The sequence below is a fragment of the Lutjanus erythropterus genome, chromosome 13 (assembly GCF_056507025.1).
Source record: "Lutjanus erythropterus isolate fLutEry1 chromosome 13, fLutEry1.hap2, whole genome shotgun sequence".
NCBI lineage: Eukaryota > Metazoa > Chordata > Actinopteri > Lutjaniformes > Lutjanidae > Lutjanus > Lutjanus erythropterus.
In genome coordinates, this window is record NC_139329.1 from 21,919,983 (window position 1) to 21,940,305 (window position 20,323).

The following is a 20,323-nucleotide window of genomic DNA, read 5'->3' on the forward strand; positions in this document are numbered from 1 at the left end:
TTCTCCATTTTGAGTTTGATGATTTTCCACAGGTTTTCAATTGGATTAAGATCTGGTGACTGAGCAGGCCAAGGCATGGTGCGAATGTTGTGGTTCTCCATCCAGGCTTTAACTGACCTTGCCGTGTGGTAAGGGGCATTGTCTTGTTGGAAAATCCAGTCATTCGAGGCAGGAAAGAGTTTTCCAGCTGATGGAAGAAGACTGTTTTCAAGGGTAGTCCTGTACATGACCTGGTTCATTCGGCCTTCACACAATTGCATTTGCCCTGTTCCACTCAGACTGAAACAACCCCAGATCATGACTGATCCACCCCCATGTTTTACTGTAGGGGCAAGACAGTCTGGGTTGTAAGCTTCTCCAGGCTTCCTCCTAACCAGTAAGTTGGCTGGAGTGGGCATCAATTCAAAATTGGATTCATCACTGAAGAGAACCTTAGCCCAATCATCAACAGTCCAATCCTTGTGGTCTCGAGCAAAGAGTAACCGGGCCTTCCTCTGCCTTTCATTGATGAAGGGCTTCTTGCGTGCTCTGTGTGACTTCAAACCAGCTTCAACAAGTCGGTTTCGAACTGTCCTTGCCGAACAAGTCACATTTCTCGACAGTGCCCACTCATTTTTAAGGTCCCTGGAGGTCTGACGACGATTCCTGACGGATGAGATGCACGGTCATCTCGTGGGGTAGAAAGACGTTTCCTGCCATGGCCAGGTAGCACTTTGGTAGTGCCATGTTCAGCTTGTTTTTTTTTGTTGTAATGAACGGCTGTCTTGGAGATCTTCAGTTTTTTCGCTACCTGTCTCTCACTCATGCCAATTTCCAGCAGTGCCAAGATGGCTGCCTTTGTGGCTTCACATAATTCTTTTGTTTTAGGCATTATGTGAGAGCTGACAACTTCTGAGTTGTGCTACGGATTGAATGTAAGCAGGAAACCACTCTAGGCCTTTGCATGTGCAGTGCTGCTTGTGACATGAAATGGCCTCTTATATACCCTGGGAATCAATTAAGCTTAAGAATGTCAAACAGGACATAAAGTATTATGTGACCAGCTGCATTTTTTGTTGTGTTCATTGTATTATACGTTTAGTGGTACCAGATATTAGAATGAACAAGAAATTGAAGAAAACAAGGGTGGTCTAATAATTTTTTCCATGACTGTATTTCTTTGGTAATCGAGAATCAGTTTGCATTGGAACCAGTTTCAGTTTAAAACATTTTTGGGGGGCTTTTATGCCTTTGATTTATAGGACAGCTGAAGATTTGATAGGAAAGGGGGAGAGAGAAAGGAAAGGATAATTTTTACATCATTATTCTCATTTTCATTGAAAAACTAATTAAAATGATTATGGTGTGTTATTTTTTCAGGGAACTTGACTCATATTTTGCTTTTAACAAATATTGGGCATCCTGCTATTTGAAAATTGCGTAGACCATATTGCGATTTTGATAAAATTTTGATTAACTGTTGCTACTCCTTTGTGAAGTGAAATGAGATACTTTGCATATGGAGTCTGTTTTTTTGAGAGAGTGATATTTGGCTGAAGGGCTGTCTGATCACAAAGTGGTGAAAATATTCTGAATATAACTTGCACTTAAACTGTGTTAGATTATTTTAGATGGACCTTTCTTTAAGATGATGGAAAATGATTAACCATCATGTAGTAAACTGACTATAAAGAAGTACCTCATACAACCCCACATCAAATAATCCCAACTATCCATTTGACAAACATTTATTTCCTTATATCAGATTTTGGAAGTGTGTATTTGTGAGTTATGTATATGTATTTTATTTTTAAGTCAGATTTAAGGGCATCTATTGACAAGATGTGGCAGAAATATTCATTAGTGTATAATCACCTGATAATGAGAAGTATTGTGGTTTTGTTAGCTTAGAGTGAGATGATTATATCTACCAAGGGCGAGGGTCCCTTTCCACGAAGTCCACCATGTTGGACCACCATGTTTCTACAGTAGCCCAGAAGGGACAAACCAAATGCTGACTCTAGATATAGCCTTTGGCGTTTATTGTGAGTTTTTGGGCCACTGTAGGTTCTCCTGCACTCTTGTAAGGTGTGCAGTATTCATTTGCAATAAACAAGTTCATCATTAGATGATTAAATCCTACACACTGGTTGTTTGATTTAGTGAAAATCTGACCACTGGTATGAAAGTTTGTTTTGCAAAGGTTTCCAAGGCAGCATCCATTATAATAAGTGGATTCAAGCTCCAAAGAAACTGTTATATTTGTTTTATAGCTTTATTATTGGTAAAATACCATGTTCAAGTAAATCTGTCAGGACCAATTACAGCACCGAATATGAACTAAGAAAACATTTGTGTAACATCTTGTATCGGTTATGAAGGCTTTATAAAGGCTTCATGAAGCTGTTAAGAAATAGAGCTTTAGTGTCAGTGCGCTGTCATCTGTTGTTTGCCTGCCTCTCTGGCCCCGTTTTGTTTGTGTGCCATCATTAGTCATCATCGCTCAGTTCAAACGGAGCTCTGAGCAGCCGCAAAACAGACCAAGAGAAGACAGACCAGACCAAGAGAAATCCTGTCTGGCCCAGTGCCGATGCAGAGTGATGTCATCCACAGACACACACACATACACACACACACACACACACACACACAAACACACACTTAAAGCAAATGTGCACTCACGAGGCTGTGGGACATCACTCTTCCTAACACTGCCATGTGTGTTTGTAGGGGTGTGCGGGCGTGTGTGTGTGTGTGTGTGTGTGTGTGTGTGTGTGTGTGTGTGTGAACATGTGCAGCCAAATCATCATACATATATTAGTGGTATGTTTCTCTCTCTCTCTCTCTCTCTCTCTCTCTCCCTCTCTCTCTCTCTCTCTCTCTCTCTCTCTCTCATTATTAAATAAGGTTAAATGAATCATTTATGAACATTTGGGAGGGACAGAGGCAGAGGGCGAATAGAACATGAAGCGCACCTGTGCATTTTGCCGATGGCGCGTTGCGTAACAGCAGCGTGTTTCCTTGCTCTTATGGAATTACATTAGTAACAGCACTGTACTGGAGTCCCCCCGCCCCCTCCCACAGTGACACACAGCGTCTCCCAGTTTTGTCAGCAGGCGCCTTATCGTACATGGCACGCTGTCTGTAGAAGGAAACGCTCGGGCTCTCCCATTTACACAGTCCGCTGCATGCTGCTGCACAACACACCACACACGCGTATTGACACACACCTGAGACACCAAGGAAGGGTGACGGGTTTTAGGAAGTAAATAAAGCTGCATAAATTGCTCTCTGGAGAGGCGAATGGATCACATGGTTTGCATGATGTAGCTGTTACTTGTGGTTTTGGATGAATGCTCCTGCAAAGGATGGACGAGTGTGCCAGCCAGAGAGAAGCTATGATTTTTGAAATGAAGTCCAGCTGTGCTTTGAACTAAAAGCAATATATCTAAAAAATAAGAAAAAATGAAAAAATTCAATTGACATTTATAAGCCTGGTGGACAACAAGATAATTGTTTTAGGGATGCAAGGTAAATATAATAAATTATCAGCCTATTAGTGCCTTACATACGTTTTTATTGCAACATAAAAGTAATGGATTTTTAATTGACTGTATCAGTACTTTGTACACACTCATTTCCCAGTACATATGGAAATACAATACCCTTCTAACACCACCATGGCCATGGCTAAATGCAGTTCGAGTTGAGATGCATTACTCTCCAAAGTTTCATCAAAAATGGCATCCAGGATATCTGCCAACTGTCCTGTCAGAATGAGAATCAGAATCAACATAATTGCAGAAATATGTTGACATGTACGAGGAATTTTATTCTGCTTGTGAGCAGCTGCCAATATACTCTGACACAGTGCTGAGAACAGTCAGATGCAAATAGTCATTCAACTCTACACAGACAATATGTCTAAGATATAAACATGATTGATGATTTCATGTCAATGCAAACAAACTGCCCAACCCTCATGGGTTTACAAGACACCAACAGTACAGTTGCAGTGTTCAAACATTTTATTACATTTCCTTTCATCACAAAATTCCTGGATATTTTACAGATTGATCTTAAATAAAAACATCCTGCCTTCTCTCCCAAGATTGACAAATAAAGTCTGCTACTAGAAAAAATTCCTGTATTCTACAGACTTGAGCACAAATCATGTTTTTCATAATGATCCCGCCAAAAGAAATCATCATAAATGGAGAACATTATACCCGTTACATCCAAGTAGACAGGACAGCAAAACAGGAAATTAACTTCTCATTTTAACTAGTTCACACAACAAAGTCTGTCCTCTTGAGTGGAGTTTAAAAAAGTTGTGTATTAACCTAATCTTTTCCTTGACCCCAAGATTAAACATACAGGAGACCTGACACCTAACTGTAACTTCAAACAGAGATGATACACTGCTTTTTTTGTTGCATGGCTGCAACTGTAATATAACTAAATCAGGGGTGTAGTTGTAAATACTGAGGTGGGTAAACTGTAGTTTCCCCTCATTGATTGATACAATTGATTTTAAAATAGGTGAGTAAACTCTCAGCCTCATTTTAAACGTGCGCTTTATTTAACTATTAACTAAATTATCCTAAAATATATTGACAAGATGGATTAAATTATGTCAAACAACAAAAACATACAAAGATGTGTGTTCTGTATTCTGGTATCAGAATGTCTTGCTCAAACAGGCTTACAAACATCAAATAAGCTTCTCTCATATTGTATGCTTATCTATCCATGCATATCTTATCTGTTATTTGTCTTATTCTTTCTGTATCTTTCATTCAGATTGTAAACCGCCTAAAATTACTTGTGTAAAAAAACAGCCTCTACTTAAAACTGAAACATGGGTAAAGTGTTAAGATTCTCACCTGAGAGCCATCAACAGCACCGAGGCCACTGATACCGTCGCACACTCATGCATGAAATCGGATCAGTAAAGCTTTTGGTGCCGTAATCACAAGCCTACTTTAAACCTGAGCAGCTTCTTCGCAGTGATTAGTGGAGAAGTGCCTTGCGTTAATGGTAGGTGATGAGGGAGAGAGGCTTTTGTCATAGGCTACTAATTTGTTTTTTGGCAACCTGTCAGTCAGACACCTGCTCTCAGCCTATCACGGCCCCCATTCTGATGTGTCATCTCGTCTCTTCTCTTCTCTGCAGGTATGATCTAGACTGCAAGAGCGACAACCTCTCCAAACATGTGAGTGTCTCCTTCACCTCAGCTGTTCAACAATCAGTTGTGCATTCATGGAAGTATTATACAGCCAAATGTTTACCCTTCCAGTACAATAGCAGCCTGATTTGAGTTGGAATGTCAGAGGTAAGAGCACCGTCACAGGAACAAAGCAATCCTGTTGGCATTTAAAGTCTCCTAAAGAGAATTTTCTGATCCATATCAAAGACATTCAGTGTTTTTATTCCTCTGACAAATGTTTCTGACCTGACCAATTCTGACCATTGTTTGCAATGCTTGTGCAAGACAATAAGACTCAGAATCACATAGAATTTCTATGCAGTATAACTAAAGGAGTGGAGGTATGGCGGCGTGCTTGTTAAGAAAGCTGTGTCAGAAAAATAACTGCCAGCATATGCTGACATGACTTTACAGAAATGAGAAACAACCGTAAAACTTTCCACTTCTAATGGTATTTGTCACTTCTTTCACTCTTTCTTAAATGAAATATCCTTGGGTACTTGTTTGACTGTTAGATGAAGCTGTGGTTGCCTTTATATTCTGTTTCTCTGAAGGAAATCTCTATGGTCAATACGGATGAAATAGGCAAATTAAATATTGTTACGCTGTATAGATGTCCTATACATAGTATTCTACAGACTTAAGGAAATATCTTTGCTTGGTATAGATCCCCATAAAACTCACACCATGATCATTTTCATATTTCTTTCTATAAAAAACATGGAATCTAAAAGGTTCTGACAACTTCTTCATAAGTCTGGTGTATATTTTTCTAATAAGTGATATAAACAGGGCTGGACCAGAATAAATGATAATAATTTGCATTGCATTGCACAAAACCGTTATGAGCAAAGACTTTCATTAAACATTCATCCATGTCTGATAAATTAATGTCCTTTATGATTGTCCTAAAATAGTGATCCGTGTGTAGGAATCTATAGAAATCCTGCCATTCTAAATAATATTCTTCCCTCACAGTCTAAAAAATCTTAAGTGTCCCCTCATGTTTCAGAGTATAGTGAGCTACAATAACTTTCCTTTGCACATATATGAAATCTTTTGTCAGATCAGGTTTCCAGAGAGCTATAGAAGGAACATCATGTTAATTGTTGCAGTATTCTCTGTAAATTGCACCACTTTTGAGTTTTGTGCCAAAATTTAAGGATCAAATCAATGAAATTAAAGGATTCACTTTCACATTCAGGATGTCTTGTCAGAAACGGTGGCTTAAAGATGGATCATTGCCAGCTCTGACTTCTCCCTCCTTGCAAAATAAGCAGGTGTGCAGCAGCATGTGAGAAACTGGGCTGTGTAATAATTCCCTAGCGGCAGCACCGGTCCTCCTTGTTCTTTCTTGAGTTATAAGGTTTTCAATTTAATTCATGGTTTTCCGCCATTCCACACTGCATATATGTTGATATGAATTCAGTTATTTAGAATTTACTTTTCATCTTCAAATAGAAATTAATTAATTATGTATGTATGTAAATCCACAGATTTACATGCATACATGTAAATTTGCCCCTGGGCTTCTACTGAGAGCGCTGAGCAGTGTGAGCGTAGCCTCTTACACAAAATGTCAAATACTTAAGTAATGCAGTCAGGAGCATCATATATAAATTTAACATAATTTAGACACTGTCCAAAAACTGTGTCGACTGAAGCTACAGCTTGTAATGGCTACCCTTTTAACAGCACATTATATTTAACAACATAAGATCAAACAACAAAACAATCACAGGCAAACAAAAGACAATCAAAATAATGACAAAGACAAAACAGTACAACACAAAAAACTTACAAAAAGCATGATATAATGTTCTGTCCATTTCCTCTTTGACTCAACTTGGTTGGTGATCCTATTAGAATAAGTGCTGCAGGAATTTAACAAAGCTAGTTTTGGGCATCAGAGCAGATTTCAAGAGGAAGACCATCAAAATGATCAAATAGAGGATAAATATCATCTTCAATTGGACAGGCTTTTCCAAGTTAAAAAAAACACATAAAATGTTAACGACAACTGTCAGCTGACAGGCTTTAATAAAAAGATGAGATTATATCAGCATTGTCAGTCCTTATCAGATGTGTGGTTTCGCTTATGCCCTTTCTCACGAGAGTTCAGCTTTCGCAAACATCCTGCGTGCCTTACTGCCACTGCTGATGATGGAGTGCAGGATAAAGGTATATATCCTGCCTGTCTTGATCCATCTCTACTTTTGTCATGATTTAAAACCTGTAACTTTAGATTCCACTGCCCCACAGCCTCATCCTTCACTTTCACTTCAAACAGAAGCTCGAGCAGCACCCTGCTCCAGTTCTGTCCATTAACCCGGGCTCCATCTCCACCCCCCGCGCCCCCCTTCCTATTAACCGGCTTCATACTCATTGCCAACTGCAGACGGAGTTCTTTTCCTCAGCCCCAACCCCTGCGTGCCCCTGGGCTTCTACTGAGAGCGCTGAGCAATGTGAGCGTAGCGACTCACTCTCAGCATGAAGGCTGAGGACGCTTGGATGCGTCCTGTCGTGGCTGTGGATGTGTGGGATTAGAGATCTGGCACGCAGTGATGGCTCCATTGTCCGGGCACAGTCCATCCCCTGTCGCACAGCTTTAAATAACAGAAAAGTGGAAGAAAAGGAAAGAAAATGCACTCAAGTACAGTATCTCTCTTGGCAGCTTCAGAGGCAGCGTTGGAGGATGCCTCCTTCCTCCCATCACAGCAGATGTTTTTCCTGTGCCATATGGTTTGCATACCTTGTGCAGATATGGCTGTAGGGGAGGATGTGCAGAGATGGAGCATACAGAAAAATCTAATTAGGGGCTGTTTCTTTCTAGAGGAAGTGGATGATGTTTTTTCATCCTGACAGACGCTTGTCATGGCCCTGTGCACAATTCTGTATTTTGGTCTTTGTTGTAAAAGACACCAATATCCTTCTTACAAACAGTAATCTCATTTCAAAGTCTTTATTCTAAAGTTGATGATTAGCAAGTGAATCCAGGCAGGGAAATAGCTTCTTTGTTTGCAAGCAGTAATTAAGTTAACTGGCTGTGTCTTCCCTCACGACTATTTGAAAGCAGTCCGGGTTTTACTGCAAACATTTATTCAGCTTATTTAATATACTGTTGATAGAATAAAGCTTTGTTTGGGACATTATCATCTTTATTAGGCTGTTCAAAGTTGTGAACAAAAGAAAAGAGTTGCCTGATTGCACCAGTGGACAATGATTCCCAACCTGGGGTTCAGGTTGAAGATAAGTCTTAGGGGTCTTGAGGCGATGCTCCACGAAATGAAACGAAAAATGTTTTCAGGCTTTCCTCTAATCTTTAAGTCGTCATGAAATGGAAATCAGAGTGCTATTTGTGTCTGCATATTGACATTTTTGATGCGAACAGCACTCAGTCATTAGCTACTTTAGCAACAAGTAAAGCTACTGGTATGCTCTGGAAAGCATTAGGAAACTGGGTAAATTACCTTGATACTGTATTCCCTGTTGTTATTGGAGACTGTGTTTAGTATGTGTCTGGCTGTGTTCACTGGGAGGCTCCTGAACCCGCTGCTTTGCCTGCTAAAGGCAGGTAAGTTAGCAGAAAGTCTGACCCAGTTTTGAAGCTGAGCAGCTGGAGGATATTGGAGGGAAAGCCAGAAAGCATTTTAACTGTAAAATGTGATCTAGTTCAGTGAATAAAGTCATTCTGTTGTGTTTTGTACAAGTTTTTTAAATGCAGATAAACCTGCCAAAAAACAGGCGATTGACTCCTTTTCTGTTGTCAGTGGACGAGTTTGCCTTTCTGTTCTTTATTCAGATACGTCACATTCAATATCACGATGCAGTGGAAAATGGGGTTAGTCAAGAGTAGCGGCATGGAGGCCAGTGACAGTGTTATGGGGGTTCTTTTTTAATATCTTTTACTTCAGTCTCTCTTTCAAGCTCAGCACTGACTAATTTGGAGCAGCACTCAAGTGTGCTTGAATGGAGATGGATGGAACTGGTGGCTAAGATGACGAAGAGTCGCAGTAGTTGCTGAGGGAGCCAGCAAGCCTTCATTGCCTTCACTGGCAAAGGGGTGAAACTTGGCATGTTCACTCAGGTCTCACGTTTCCATCACTGCTGATCAGACCTAAAGACGATTAATACTCGTGACTACTGCAGAGACATTTGACTCGCAGATGAATGCCGACTGTACACTTTCACATGGTGATGTTTCATCTTTATTAGACTGTACAAAGTTGTGGGCCAAAAAGAGAGTTATCTGACTGCACCTGTGGAGATTGATGGTTTCCATCCTTGGGTTCAGAGCCCCTCCAAGGGATCTGAGGATAGATCTCAGGGTTTGTGATATAAGTTTATTAGTGAATAGCCCTTTGAGATGGTGTTTTTCCTTGAAATGCTGAAGTTTTACCACTTTTTTGAAGGCAATTATCTGAGATGTTTAGAGCTGTTATGCTGTTTTTACCCGATAATTAAACCAATGAAAATGAGCAATTGACTCCTTCTCCATTGCCAGTGGACGAGATTTCCTTGTTTTTTTTCTGACGTGTTACATTTGACGTCACAAACACGCCAGAAAACAGGGTTAGTAGAGAGTAGAAAACAGCATGGAGGCCAGTGACAGTATTGCTTTTTCACTTCAGTCACTTTCAAACTCAACAGCAACTAATTTGAACCGTGCCTGAACACAGATGGATTGAATTTGTGGCTGAGATGACAAAGAGTTGCAGAATTTACCAACAGAGACAACAAGCCTTCATTATAAGTCCACCAGTGTCATGTTTACATCACTGCTGATAGGAGCTACAGCCAGTGAACACTACTGCAGAGTTATTTGACCTGGGAATGAATGCTGATTGTACATTTTCAAACTGAAGACAAAAGCAGTATGTTTGTCGGTTTTCTGCTCTGTATGAAAGGGGCTACAAGTCATACATACATCTGCAAGTCATATGCATAATGTATGCATCCTGTAATGAGTAACAGAAACTGTTTTAGGGGGTTCAAAGCCAGAACTGTTGGCTTGCTTCAAAAGTAAATTCAAGTATTCAAAAGTCAAAATTTGTGTTATTCTCTTTCTTCTGTCTCTTATGACTGTGTCAGATCTTGATCACATTTTATTCCTCACCAGCTAAATGTGAGATATCCCAGAAACTACTTTCTGTATTAACTTTTATTTAGAAGATTTATGGAGATCTATATACTTTTTGGATTATTATATTAACATTTTACAGTGTTTTTGTCATGTAGAATATTTTAACAGTTTAACTGTACATGCTTTTGGACATGCATCATATTTTTAGTTATTATATTTTTAATTATTTGAATTGTAAAGTAAGGATCTTTTGCTTGTTTATCAAAACCTTTTGGTTTGGAGTCCATCTGCAGAAATGATTATTTTTATCATTCATGAAATGTTATCTTGACCAATAGTCCTAGCTGACAAAAATATGAGATTCAGACCCAACAAACAGTGGAATTTGCCTTTAACTCACTGCAGTTTGTTTCACTTTAAGGATATCGAGGAGGTTTAATGAGCAGTGTGACTTCAAGAAGGAATGTAGGACTGGTGGAAATCAGTAGTGATCTTTCTTACTTGGAGATACCCTCCTAACCTTTTTCCTGCCACCACTGAGTCTGTTAATCTGAGGCGCCTCAGCCTCTAGCCTCAGATTTCCGAGGCGTAGCAGGCTCTGGGTTGTGGGGGTGCTAGCTAGCAGCACACTTCTTATGGAAAGGCCAGAGAGCTTTTGTCATCTCTTTTTGTTTCGAGACCTCGGCTGGGGGGAGAAATTTGCTCAGTACCGGCAAAGATCTTTGGAGCAGCTTTCTGCCCGCCGGACTCAACATGGCTCATCTGTCAAGCACTTTTATGCACACACACACACACACACACACATGCACGCACTCTTACTCACACAGACATGCATGCACAATCTGGTAGGGGAGGCCTCAGTATCGGTGCATGAACAATCGTTCCTTGTCTGTTGTAAACAGACTTTTCACACCCCCTGCCCTCTTTCTGCTGCGCTCCTCTTGCTGGCCAAAGGCTCCTCCTCCCCAAACTGGATTCTCTCTTATGGTCACCCTACAGTGATCAACAAGGACACAGCATGTTCTGCATGCTGGGCTTACAGACAGGAAGGAATTCAGTGCCAAAAAATATGACTTTTATCATTTGTCTTAATTTACAACAATACAAATATTGAATTCAGCCTGAATGAAACCTGAAATACTTAACAATCTGAGTAACTTCTGTTCCAATATTTCTGTTTTTTATGTTCTGTTTGTCTCTATAGTGCTCGCATTATGTGCATACATTGAGAGAATTTAGCTTTTTTATTTTAATTGAACAGCTTTATGCTCGTGTCCCTGCTGCTCTGTATGATAATAGTCTGTTTGTTCAGTCAGACTGAAGCAACAGTCAGTTACATAACTGGCTTAATCCTGTTTGTCTTGATTTACAAAGATATAATGGAAATGGCAGGAGGGCTGCATATACTGCTTATTTTCAATATAACGTAATCTGCTGATTAAATTCTTAATTCGTCAAGAAATCATTTTGTTTATAAAATGTCATAAAATTGTGAAAAATGACCACTTACAATCTCTCAGAGCCCATAATTACAGATGATTTATTGTTTCTTCTGACCAACAGACCAAAACCCAAGAATATTCACAATTTATTCAATTTATTGAGCGGTTTATCATTTATGACAACAAAAAGAATCAAGTCATTGCTTTTTGAAGATGTGGAACCAGTGAATGTTTGGCATCTTAACCTGAAAAATGACTGAGAAGATGAATACTGGCAGTGAGAAAACCGATGTGGAATAAAAACAGACTTTGGAAAAGGGACATTTTGAAATAGGACTGCTTGAATTGAATTAAAATGACTGGCTGGATAATGGTATTAGCTGCTACAAAGGTCTTATCAGAGAAGCCACCAGGAGTTCAGTTTCTTTATTTCGTTGTAATATGGTGACATAATTACAGGCAGTTAGAAGCTGTACATATTGATAGTAGTTTTCTAAAATAAACACAAAGACTATGGTACATGAACATCACAGCTCTTTGTCTCATGGAAGAATAAGCTGCTAATGACTAATTATCAACTACTGAAATAAACATATACAATTACCACACTGTGCAAATGAAAATAAACATCCTTACCAATTCATATCACACATTAGTTACAAGCCTGCATAGGCAGGTACAATGTGAAGTGAGCTACCCAGCCAAATGCTGATAAATTAGCAGCTTAAAGCCCACTTTAGTACAGTAGGAATGGTGCAGATCCAATACCCACTATTGGAATCAGTCTGATATTGGCCAAAGTCATGAGATTCATAAACTATCACATAAATGCATAACTTGATTTTGGGCGACATGCCATAGAAAAAGATGTTTTACAAGTAACAAACATTAAATGGTGCTGCTGACCACTCAAAAATGCTGCTAAAAGTTCTGTGTGTGAAAGAGTTACTTTTTTCATATTTTGAGCTTGATGTTTTTTAGATGGCATCCAAAATGTATTATTAACAGCTTATCTGTTTAAGAGAGGGAAAAAGACTGTATCTGAGATTTAAAATGCATTAAATTACAACAGTAATGAGCATAGTTTTAATATTTATACATTATTTTGATAACAGTGTCAATAAACACTTACTGTGAAAATAAATGGGATGAAGTCAGATTTCATAATAAAGAGCTCAGTTTTTTAAGTATTAGATTATTTGATAAATTGTCTTATTCATTCACTTATTCATACATTAGTATAAACATTTTGAGTCTTCATATTGGGAAACTTCTTGAATGCTTCATAAACGAATATCAACTATCAAATAACCTCTTAAATGTCTCTCTCTGCAATTCAGTGCTTTGCTCCTCCATCTCTAAACCTTCTGTATTACTCTTTCATGTGTTTACTTGTTTTCTACACGTTTAGGACTTCCTGGGCCAGGCGTTCTGTACGCTAGGTGAGATCGTCGGCTCCCTGGGAAGCCGCTTGGAAAAACCTTTGATGTAAGTAGCACACATCGCACACAAACAGACACACTCGCTGCAATTTTAATTAGACACTCATAATTGAAAGTGAAGGTGTAAATGACTTGTATGGCATTACTCTAATCAGAAAGCCGCTATCATTAGATGCCACAAAAAAGCTGTTTGGGCACATGTTTTGATTTCAGATTCTGATCCGTTCAGTGACGTGAATTGAAAATCAGCATGTTATTTTAAGATCACTTGCCACTGTTTGTCTTTGAAGCGAAGCGGAGCAGGGGCATGAAAATGAGCCAAGACGTTGATGAAAGCGTACACTGTCTCCATCAGCCAAATGAGATGAATAGTTAAACAGCAGCAGGCCTAATGACAGACTGTAAACATGTTGAGTTGGTAAACAGCGTGTAGTGAAAAGGGACAGTTCACCCAAAGGGAACGTGTCAGTGGTGAGCTCCCAGCTCGTTTTCTGAAGATGTCTAAACTGAACCGAAGCCTCAACTGAAGCCTCAAGAAATAATAATCAGGGGCATTTTCATATGAATAAATGTCTAATTTTGCTCTCTGTTTCTGATTAGTATAACAAAATAGTGATTAAACCTGTAGTTAGTCAGTGAAAGATGTTGCATTTGCTGGTCTTTGTAAAGTGTTGTTACTGGGTTGGAAACATCCTCTGGTGCACAGCCAGCCTCTCACCCATGTTTCCAATCACTCTCTAATATCAGCTACCTAATAGTGACAAAATATCTACAAAAATCATCTCAAAAAGGCAGTTTGATGGAAAGAACTGAGTGGTTGGCATTGATTTCCTATTTGGCTAAAGGCTCCAAGGACTTGTGCTACCCACAGAAATGCAAATGTCACAGACAAAAGAAAATGAAAAAATTAAAACTGATACTTCTCTCCTTACTTAGAGTAGGTGTGACTTTGAAATATCAATACTTTCTTGGTTCTGAGTGGACTGTCAGCAGCAAGAAGTGTCAAAAACTAATCCATGTACAGAAAGTTCACACCAAAGCCTTGATGTAAAACCAAATTTTGATCATTTTGTACAGTATTGTGTTGTATTGTGTAGTGTGGCAGAGTTATTGTTTGTGTCAAGCAGGACTGCATGAGCAGAAATAAACATCGAATAACTTTTTATTATACTTCATTCGTTGATAAACTGTGTTGGAGTGTCTCGTATTTGCTGCACAGACACACGGAGCAGATCTACAGCATCTTCCTGATTTTACTGAACAGAACAGTTTGTTGTTGCTTTTGTTTTTTCCTCCCGAGGCAGCAAGCCATCAGTAGTCTGACCCCTCGCCTCATCCCCTGACACACAATGGACTAGTGGTGTCCAATGTCTGACTGTACTGGCGCCTACATCTACAACTGTCTGTCTCTGTGTGTCTGTCTGTCTGTGTGTCTGTCTCTGCTAGTGTGTGTGTGTGTGTGTGTGGCAGAATCAGTGAGTGGTTGCAGCTGAATGGGCCTGCTGAAAGAATGACACACAAGAAATATGATGTAAGAATGTGTTGCTGTCGCAGAGTTATGTAATCACCTCTCTGCCTGCAGTCATTCACTCAGATCTTCTGTGTGTGTTTGTGTGTTTGTGTGTGTGTGTGTGTTTGTGTGTGTGTGTGTGTGTGTTTCTGGGCATACTGTACCTGCGTGTTTTGTTTTACTGTTTTGCTGGGTTGAGGTATGTGAAGATATTTTTAAATGTTCTTTATCATTCTGTAAAGCTTGTTGCAGTTTGTGCAGCTGTGTGTGTGTGTATGTTTGTATTCACTCAGCCGCCTCCAAGTGAAACAGACAAAAAAACAAACATCTTAAGTCAAAAGCGTCACACTCCTGCTCAGTCGAGTGGAGGCGGATCACAAAAATAAAGAGTAACAAAGACGACCGATGAGACTAACATGACAGTAGATTCCAAACAATAAAGACAATTTAATTGTTAGAGGATTATGTCACATTTTGTGAATGATATGAATTAACTTCACTGACTAAGAAAACATTTCACAGCACAGTCTGTGTCACAGAAATCTGTCATTAGCTTTGTTTTGCTGCTGCCTTTGAGTGAAAAGTATTGAGGTACAGTGGATCTGTATCCAGCTCAAATTTATGACTTTAAATTTTTACTGTTGTCTCATGACCTATTGTACATATTTGAATGAAAAATATGCCTCATGTATCCTAAGATTACAACCCTATTGCCAGACAGAATGATGGCATTGGACGATTCTGCAAAACTCCAAATTATGTTTTTAATATTTGTGATAATTTGTGTTTTTTACAGGCAGCATTCATTCATTTTTAAATGACTCAGCTCTCCAATAGTTGCACATCATACTATGTCAGTTTGTGACAGTTTCCTAGATCTGAGAAAATCAATTAAAAATTTCATCACAATGTAAAGTATATGGGCCAAGTGGGAACTCACAGGCGGGGCCAGTGGGAAAAGCACTGCACATATTCAGTGGATGTATTCACCTATGGAAATAAACCCAGACAAACTAGAAACTTTTGGTGTATGTGCCAGGCAAGCAGTTCTCTTTGGACTGAACAGGTGCCATCTTTGCATCCAGTATCCAGGTCTTCCATGTAGAAAAAAAAAGAGCAAGTTGAGACGAATTGACCTTGAACATGTAATGGAAACACGGTTGATGATGTGCAACAAAAGCTTCTGGGAAAGTTTTGATCAGAACATATTGTATGCTTCTTGAGAGCTAGGCCACCATGGGGTGCCTTTAAGTTGGTGTTTGATGTACTTGTCTAGTTCAAACTTTACTCCTAGAGAGATTAGGCTGTCAATAGAGCAATGCACAATGGATGCATCATGTAGTGTTGCTACATGTTGTTCATTTGTGCTCAATGAATGATAGCTATCGTCCAGCAGCCGTGATGTGCCGATCTGAGCAGTGAAACGCAAAACTGATACTTTTCTGGAACATTGGTGTTCATCCAGGCTTTGTAAGGTTTCCCACAAACTCTCTCTGCAGTGGGACGGGGGCTGAATGTGTCTATTGAAAGACATCCAAAGAAAACATTACCTTAGTCCTAGTGTTCACTCAAACACTTATAGGTCACTAAATATACTTGGGCACCTGTTCAAATAAAGTGTGGGGGAAACACTGTGGGGTGTGTAACATCAACTATTCACAGACAGGTCCGCTGTCATGTGTGTGAGAGGGAGAGAGAAAGAGGCGTGCAGCTCCCCGAAATAGAAAATCAGTATCATGGACAGAAAAAATAATGGCTCACAACAAAATACATTAAGACAAACAGGTTAATATAAAAAAAATGATGTATGTACACTCCCCAACCCTAAACAAAACAAACCAGACAATAAATAAAAGTGAAGAAATCCATATGCAGATTTTAAAAAGCTTTGTAGGTGCATGCTGCCTTTTCACTGTTTCAGAACTGTATCTCAGTCTGAAAAGCTCTTACACTGATTTTTTCAGCCTCAGTCTCCCTTCACTGAACAGCCTCTCATCCACTGCTCCATCTTTCTAGTGACTCTTCCTCTCTCTGCCTCTATACATCTCTGTCTTGTTCCCTCTTTGTCCCTCTCTGCCATTTTTCCATCTGGCCCCTTACTGAGCGATCTCTCTGCTCATACAGGGAATTAATCTCACTGAATTCTTCCCTCTGCATCAAAGGACTATGGCGATGTGTCTCAGGTGACGTTGGAGGGTTATCAAAGCCTTGCTTCAATTTGACATCGGTTTCCACATGTGTTATTGCAGGCTCTCGCTGTCATTACTGGACAGTACTTAGCCAAATGAAATTGTCTCTCCACTTCCTCGTTCTGAATCAGGCCCGGGGTCTGTGGCATTCATTTGGTCTATTTTTAGTGGTCAGTCTCCCTTGGCTTTATTGGCTGAATGTTACGCTTCGTCAGCTCAGGATGTAAACAAACATTGCAGCTCAAATGTCACTGGATGTGGTTACATTACTTTGATGTTCTTTTCTGAAGGTTTTCACTCAGCATTAATTAATATTCATTTAGACAGTCAGGCAATTAATGTGAGAGAGACTGAGAAGAAGAGGAATTTGATTGTAGGTCTGCAGGGGTCTCAGCTGACAGAATTTTTAACTGATATTTTAACTGCACAATAATCTTGTCTGGCTATAAATGCTATAAATACTCCATTATGAAATTAGTATGTATTGTGGATAGGGCCAGGCATCATATTGATATTTTATTGATATTGTGATATGAGACTAGATATCATCTTAATTTCTGGATATTGTTATAACGTGACATCGCACTAGTGTGGTCATCCTGGTTTTAAAGGCTGCATTAAAGTAAAGTGATGTTTTTTTCTGAACTTACCAGACACACTTAGTCATTATATCCTCATTACGGATGATTATTTATAAAAATCAAAACTCCCATTGTGTTAATTATATAATATTGTTGCAATATCTATACTTTGAGATATTTGACCCAAAATAGTGTGATTAAGGCTGCAACTAATGATTACTTTCATCATCGATTAATCTGTGTTACTTTCTAAGTAATCAATTAGTTGTTAAAATGTCAGACGATGGTGAAGAATGTTCATCACTGTTTCCCAAAGCCTGAGGCAACGTCCTCAAATGTTTTGTTTTGTCCACAACATGCAGATATTCAGTTTCTTGTCACAGGGGAGTAAAGAAATCAGAAAATATTTAAGAATGGATCAGATATTTTTTCTTTAAAAAGAGACTCAAAACTATCAGTCAACCATCAAAATAATTGTTGATTAATTTAATATATCTTATAACTTTAATTCAACTAATCTAATCTAGTTGTGTTTGCTGTACATTACTCTCTTCATCACATAGACAGATCTTTCCTGTAACTGCAGTTTTAAGCCATTGCCCTATCTGTCACAAACCCATTGCTTTTAAGGCCTCTGGCTGCTTGAATATAATTTGTAATAATAAACGGGAATATTTTGTTTTTGTCTTTCTTTTTTCTAGTGGGATCCCGGGGAAGAAATGTGGCACCATCATAGTGAGAGCAGAAGAGCTGAGCAACTGCAGGGTAAGAATTCCTCTGATAAGCATAAATTTCTGTTTCTTCTGTCGTATAAAGTGACAAGTCTGACCCCTATGGTGCTCCACACAGTTTTAAACTAAAACTTAATTAATTCCATGGAGTCGTTTTTGACAAGTCTGGTTGAAATAAGGAGATTTTACCATAAATATAATTCAGTCACTAATAATTCTTTTATACTCTTTTTTTTAAGATGCATAGAAAAACAACAAAACATAATAGAATAGTTTGCCCATACATTCATACACGTGGAAATATGTTAGCTCATACGGTAACAGATCAGTAATCATCTTATGCGAGAATTTATCAACCACATACATTTAGTGAGAAAGTCATTCTCTCCATGCCTTAGGACTGTACCAAATACTTTAAAGCTTTGTTCATAACCTTGACATTCAAATTGTCAACATTCAATGCTCCACAGTCTTTAATTTGCATGTCTGTTCATTCTGTTTAAACCCAATGTTTCTGCACAGTTGCAGATAAAGATTATGTGACACTAATATTATTAGTATTATACTACTATATGTCACGGTTCTCCATATCCACAGTTCAATTTTACTTTTGTTTTTTAAATTTTTTTATGCCTATGCTGTTATTAAAGTATTGAGTCTTGATTTGTAAAGTGGAAAGAAAAAATAATCAGAGAGAATCATGATTCTGCCTTTGCTTTCGATTCCATTTCACTAATTTTAATTGTTTCTCATTTTTAATTAAATTACCTGTAGTGGGATTGTTTCCGACTAATGTGGCTGAACACCTCCAATAACTGCAGAGTGCTGTCAGGTCCAGAAGTCAAAATTTATTTAAAAATGATAGGCGTAATCATCATGGGCCGCACGGTGGTGCAGTGGTTAACACTGCTGCCTCACAGCAAGAAAGTCCTGAGTTTGAAGAATCTCCCAGCCAGCTGGGTTGCTAGGGAGTTTGTGGCTGGGGCGGGGCCTTTCTGTGCAGACTTTGCATGTTCTCCTCATGTCTGCGTGGGTTCTCTCCAGGTTCTCCAGCTTCCTCCCACAGTCCAAAGACATGCAGCATAATAGGTTAATTGGTGATTCTAAATCGTCCATAGGTGTGAATGTGCAAACGCAACATTTTTTCTGTGGTCACTTGCTGCACAGAGAGGGAGGCAAGCACGTCTTTAACAGGTGGTCAAGCAGCAATCTAACAGCACCATAGATTACATTTATGTTGAGAAAACTGATGAGATCTGTCATAAAAGAAAGGTGATTTCATACAGAAAGAAAAGGATGGTGACATCATAAAATATGGTGACAACAACAGTTAAAGCTTTATTATTATTTAACCTCAATAGAATCTTGAAATATTAAAAAATATTCTGTCTGCTAACCAACAAATGAGCTGCAATATTGCCTGAATAGATTGTGGAGGAAGAACGGTCAATTCTGTCTCCAAAAAAACATTACTGATATTTTTATACAAACTTAACTCCTACATGAATGCCTCTTAGACAAATACACTTGCTTGCACAGTTTATTCCTACATACAAAAAAAACTCTCTGGATAACTCAAGATCATTCAACAGACTGCAATGTTTTAGTCAGATGAACTTAATAAACCGGCACACTGTGTGCTCTTAATTCCTTCCTTCAATGCATTTAAGCACTGATACTGTATTGCTTTAAGAATGCCCCGAAGGCATTAATTTGTTAGACACTAGCGTTGCTATAACACCAGAAATGTGACTTCAATTACAGAACTGAGTGTATTATTTTCTAAAAATACCACCGTGCCGCTGCAAGCCAGAAGAAGCATCAGGCACTATCACAGAACAGATACTGTGCTTTATTCTCCAAGTTCACTGGAACAGATTTGTAGAAACATTTGCACGGAGGAGGTTTGGTTTTTATTTCTGTTGGCTCCACTTCTGTTCGAGGTGCTACATGTAGTTGTCAACCAGCCTAAGAGGACTGATTTTCAGTTCAGGACTGTTTGACACTGTTGTCATGGCTTCAGTTGGACTTTGGATGAGCCAGACTGTGACTGTGTCTATTTTAATCCCCTTTTCCTTTCAAAGGGACAAAACACCAACTCAAACACTGTGGACACTGTTAGAAAAACATCTATTTCTGAGAAAGTACCGTGGCCTT

At 39.0% G+C, this 20,323-nt stretch overlaps 1 protein-coding gene across 1 annotated transcript in view; it reads left to right on the forward strand.

Annotated features, from left to right (window-relative positions):
- LOC146316518 (copine-8-like) overlaps window positions 1-20,323 on the forward strand; it is a 78,829-nt gene that overhangs the window by 31,610 nt on the left and 26,896 nt on the right. Inside the window, exons 5-7 of the mRNA XM_084734232.1 lie at window positions 5,155-5,194; window positions 13,125-13,201; window positions 18,137-18,200. Coding sequence (XP_084590358.1) covers window positions 5,155-5,194; window positions 13,125-13,201; window positions 18,137-18,200 — 181 coding nt within the window. The remainder of the gene's footprint in view (window positions 1-5,154; window positions 5,195-13,124; window positions 13,202-18,136; window positions 18,201-20,323) is intronic.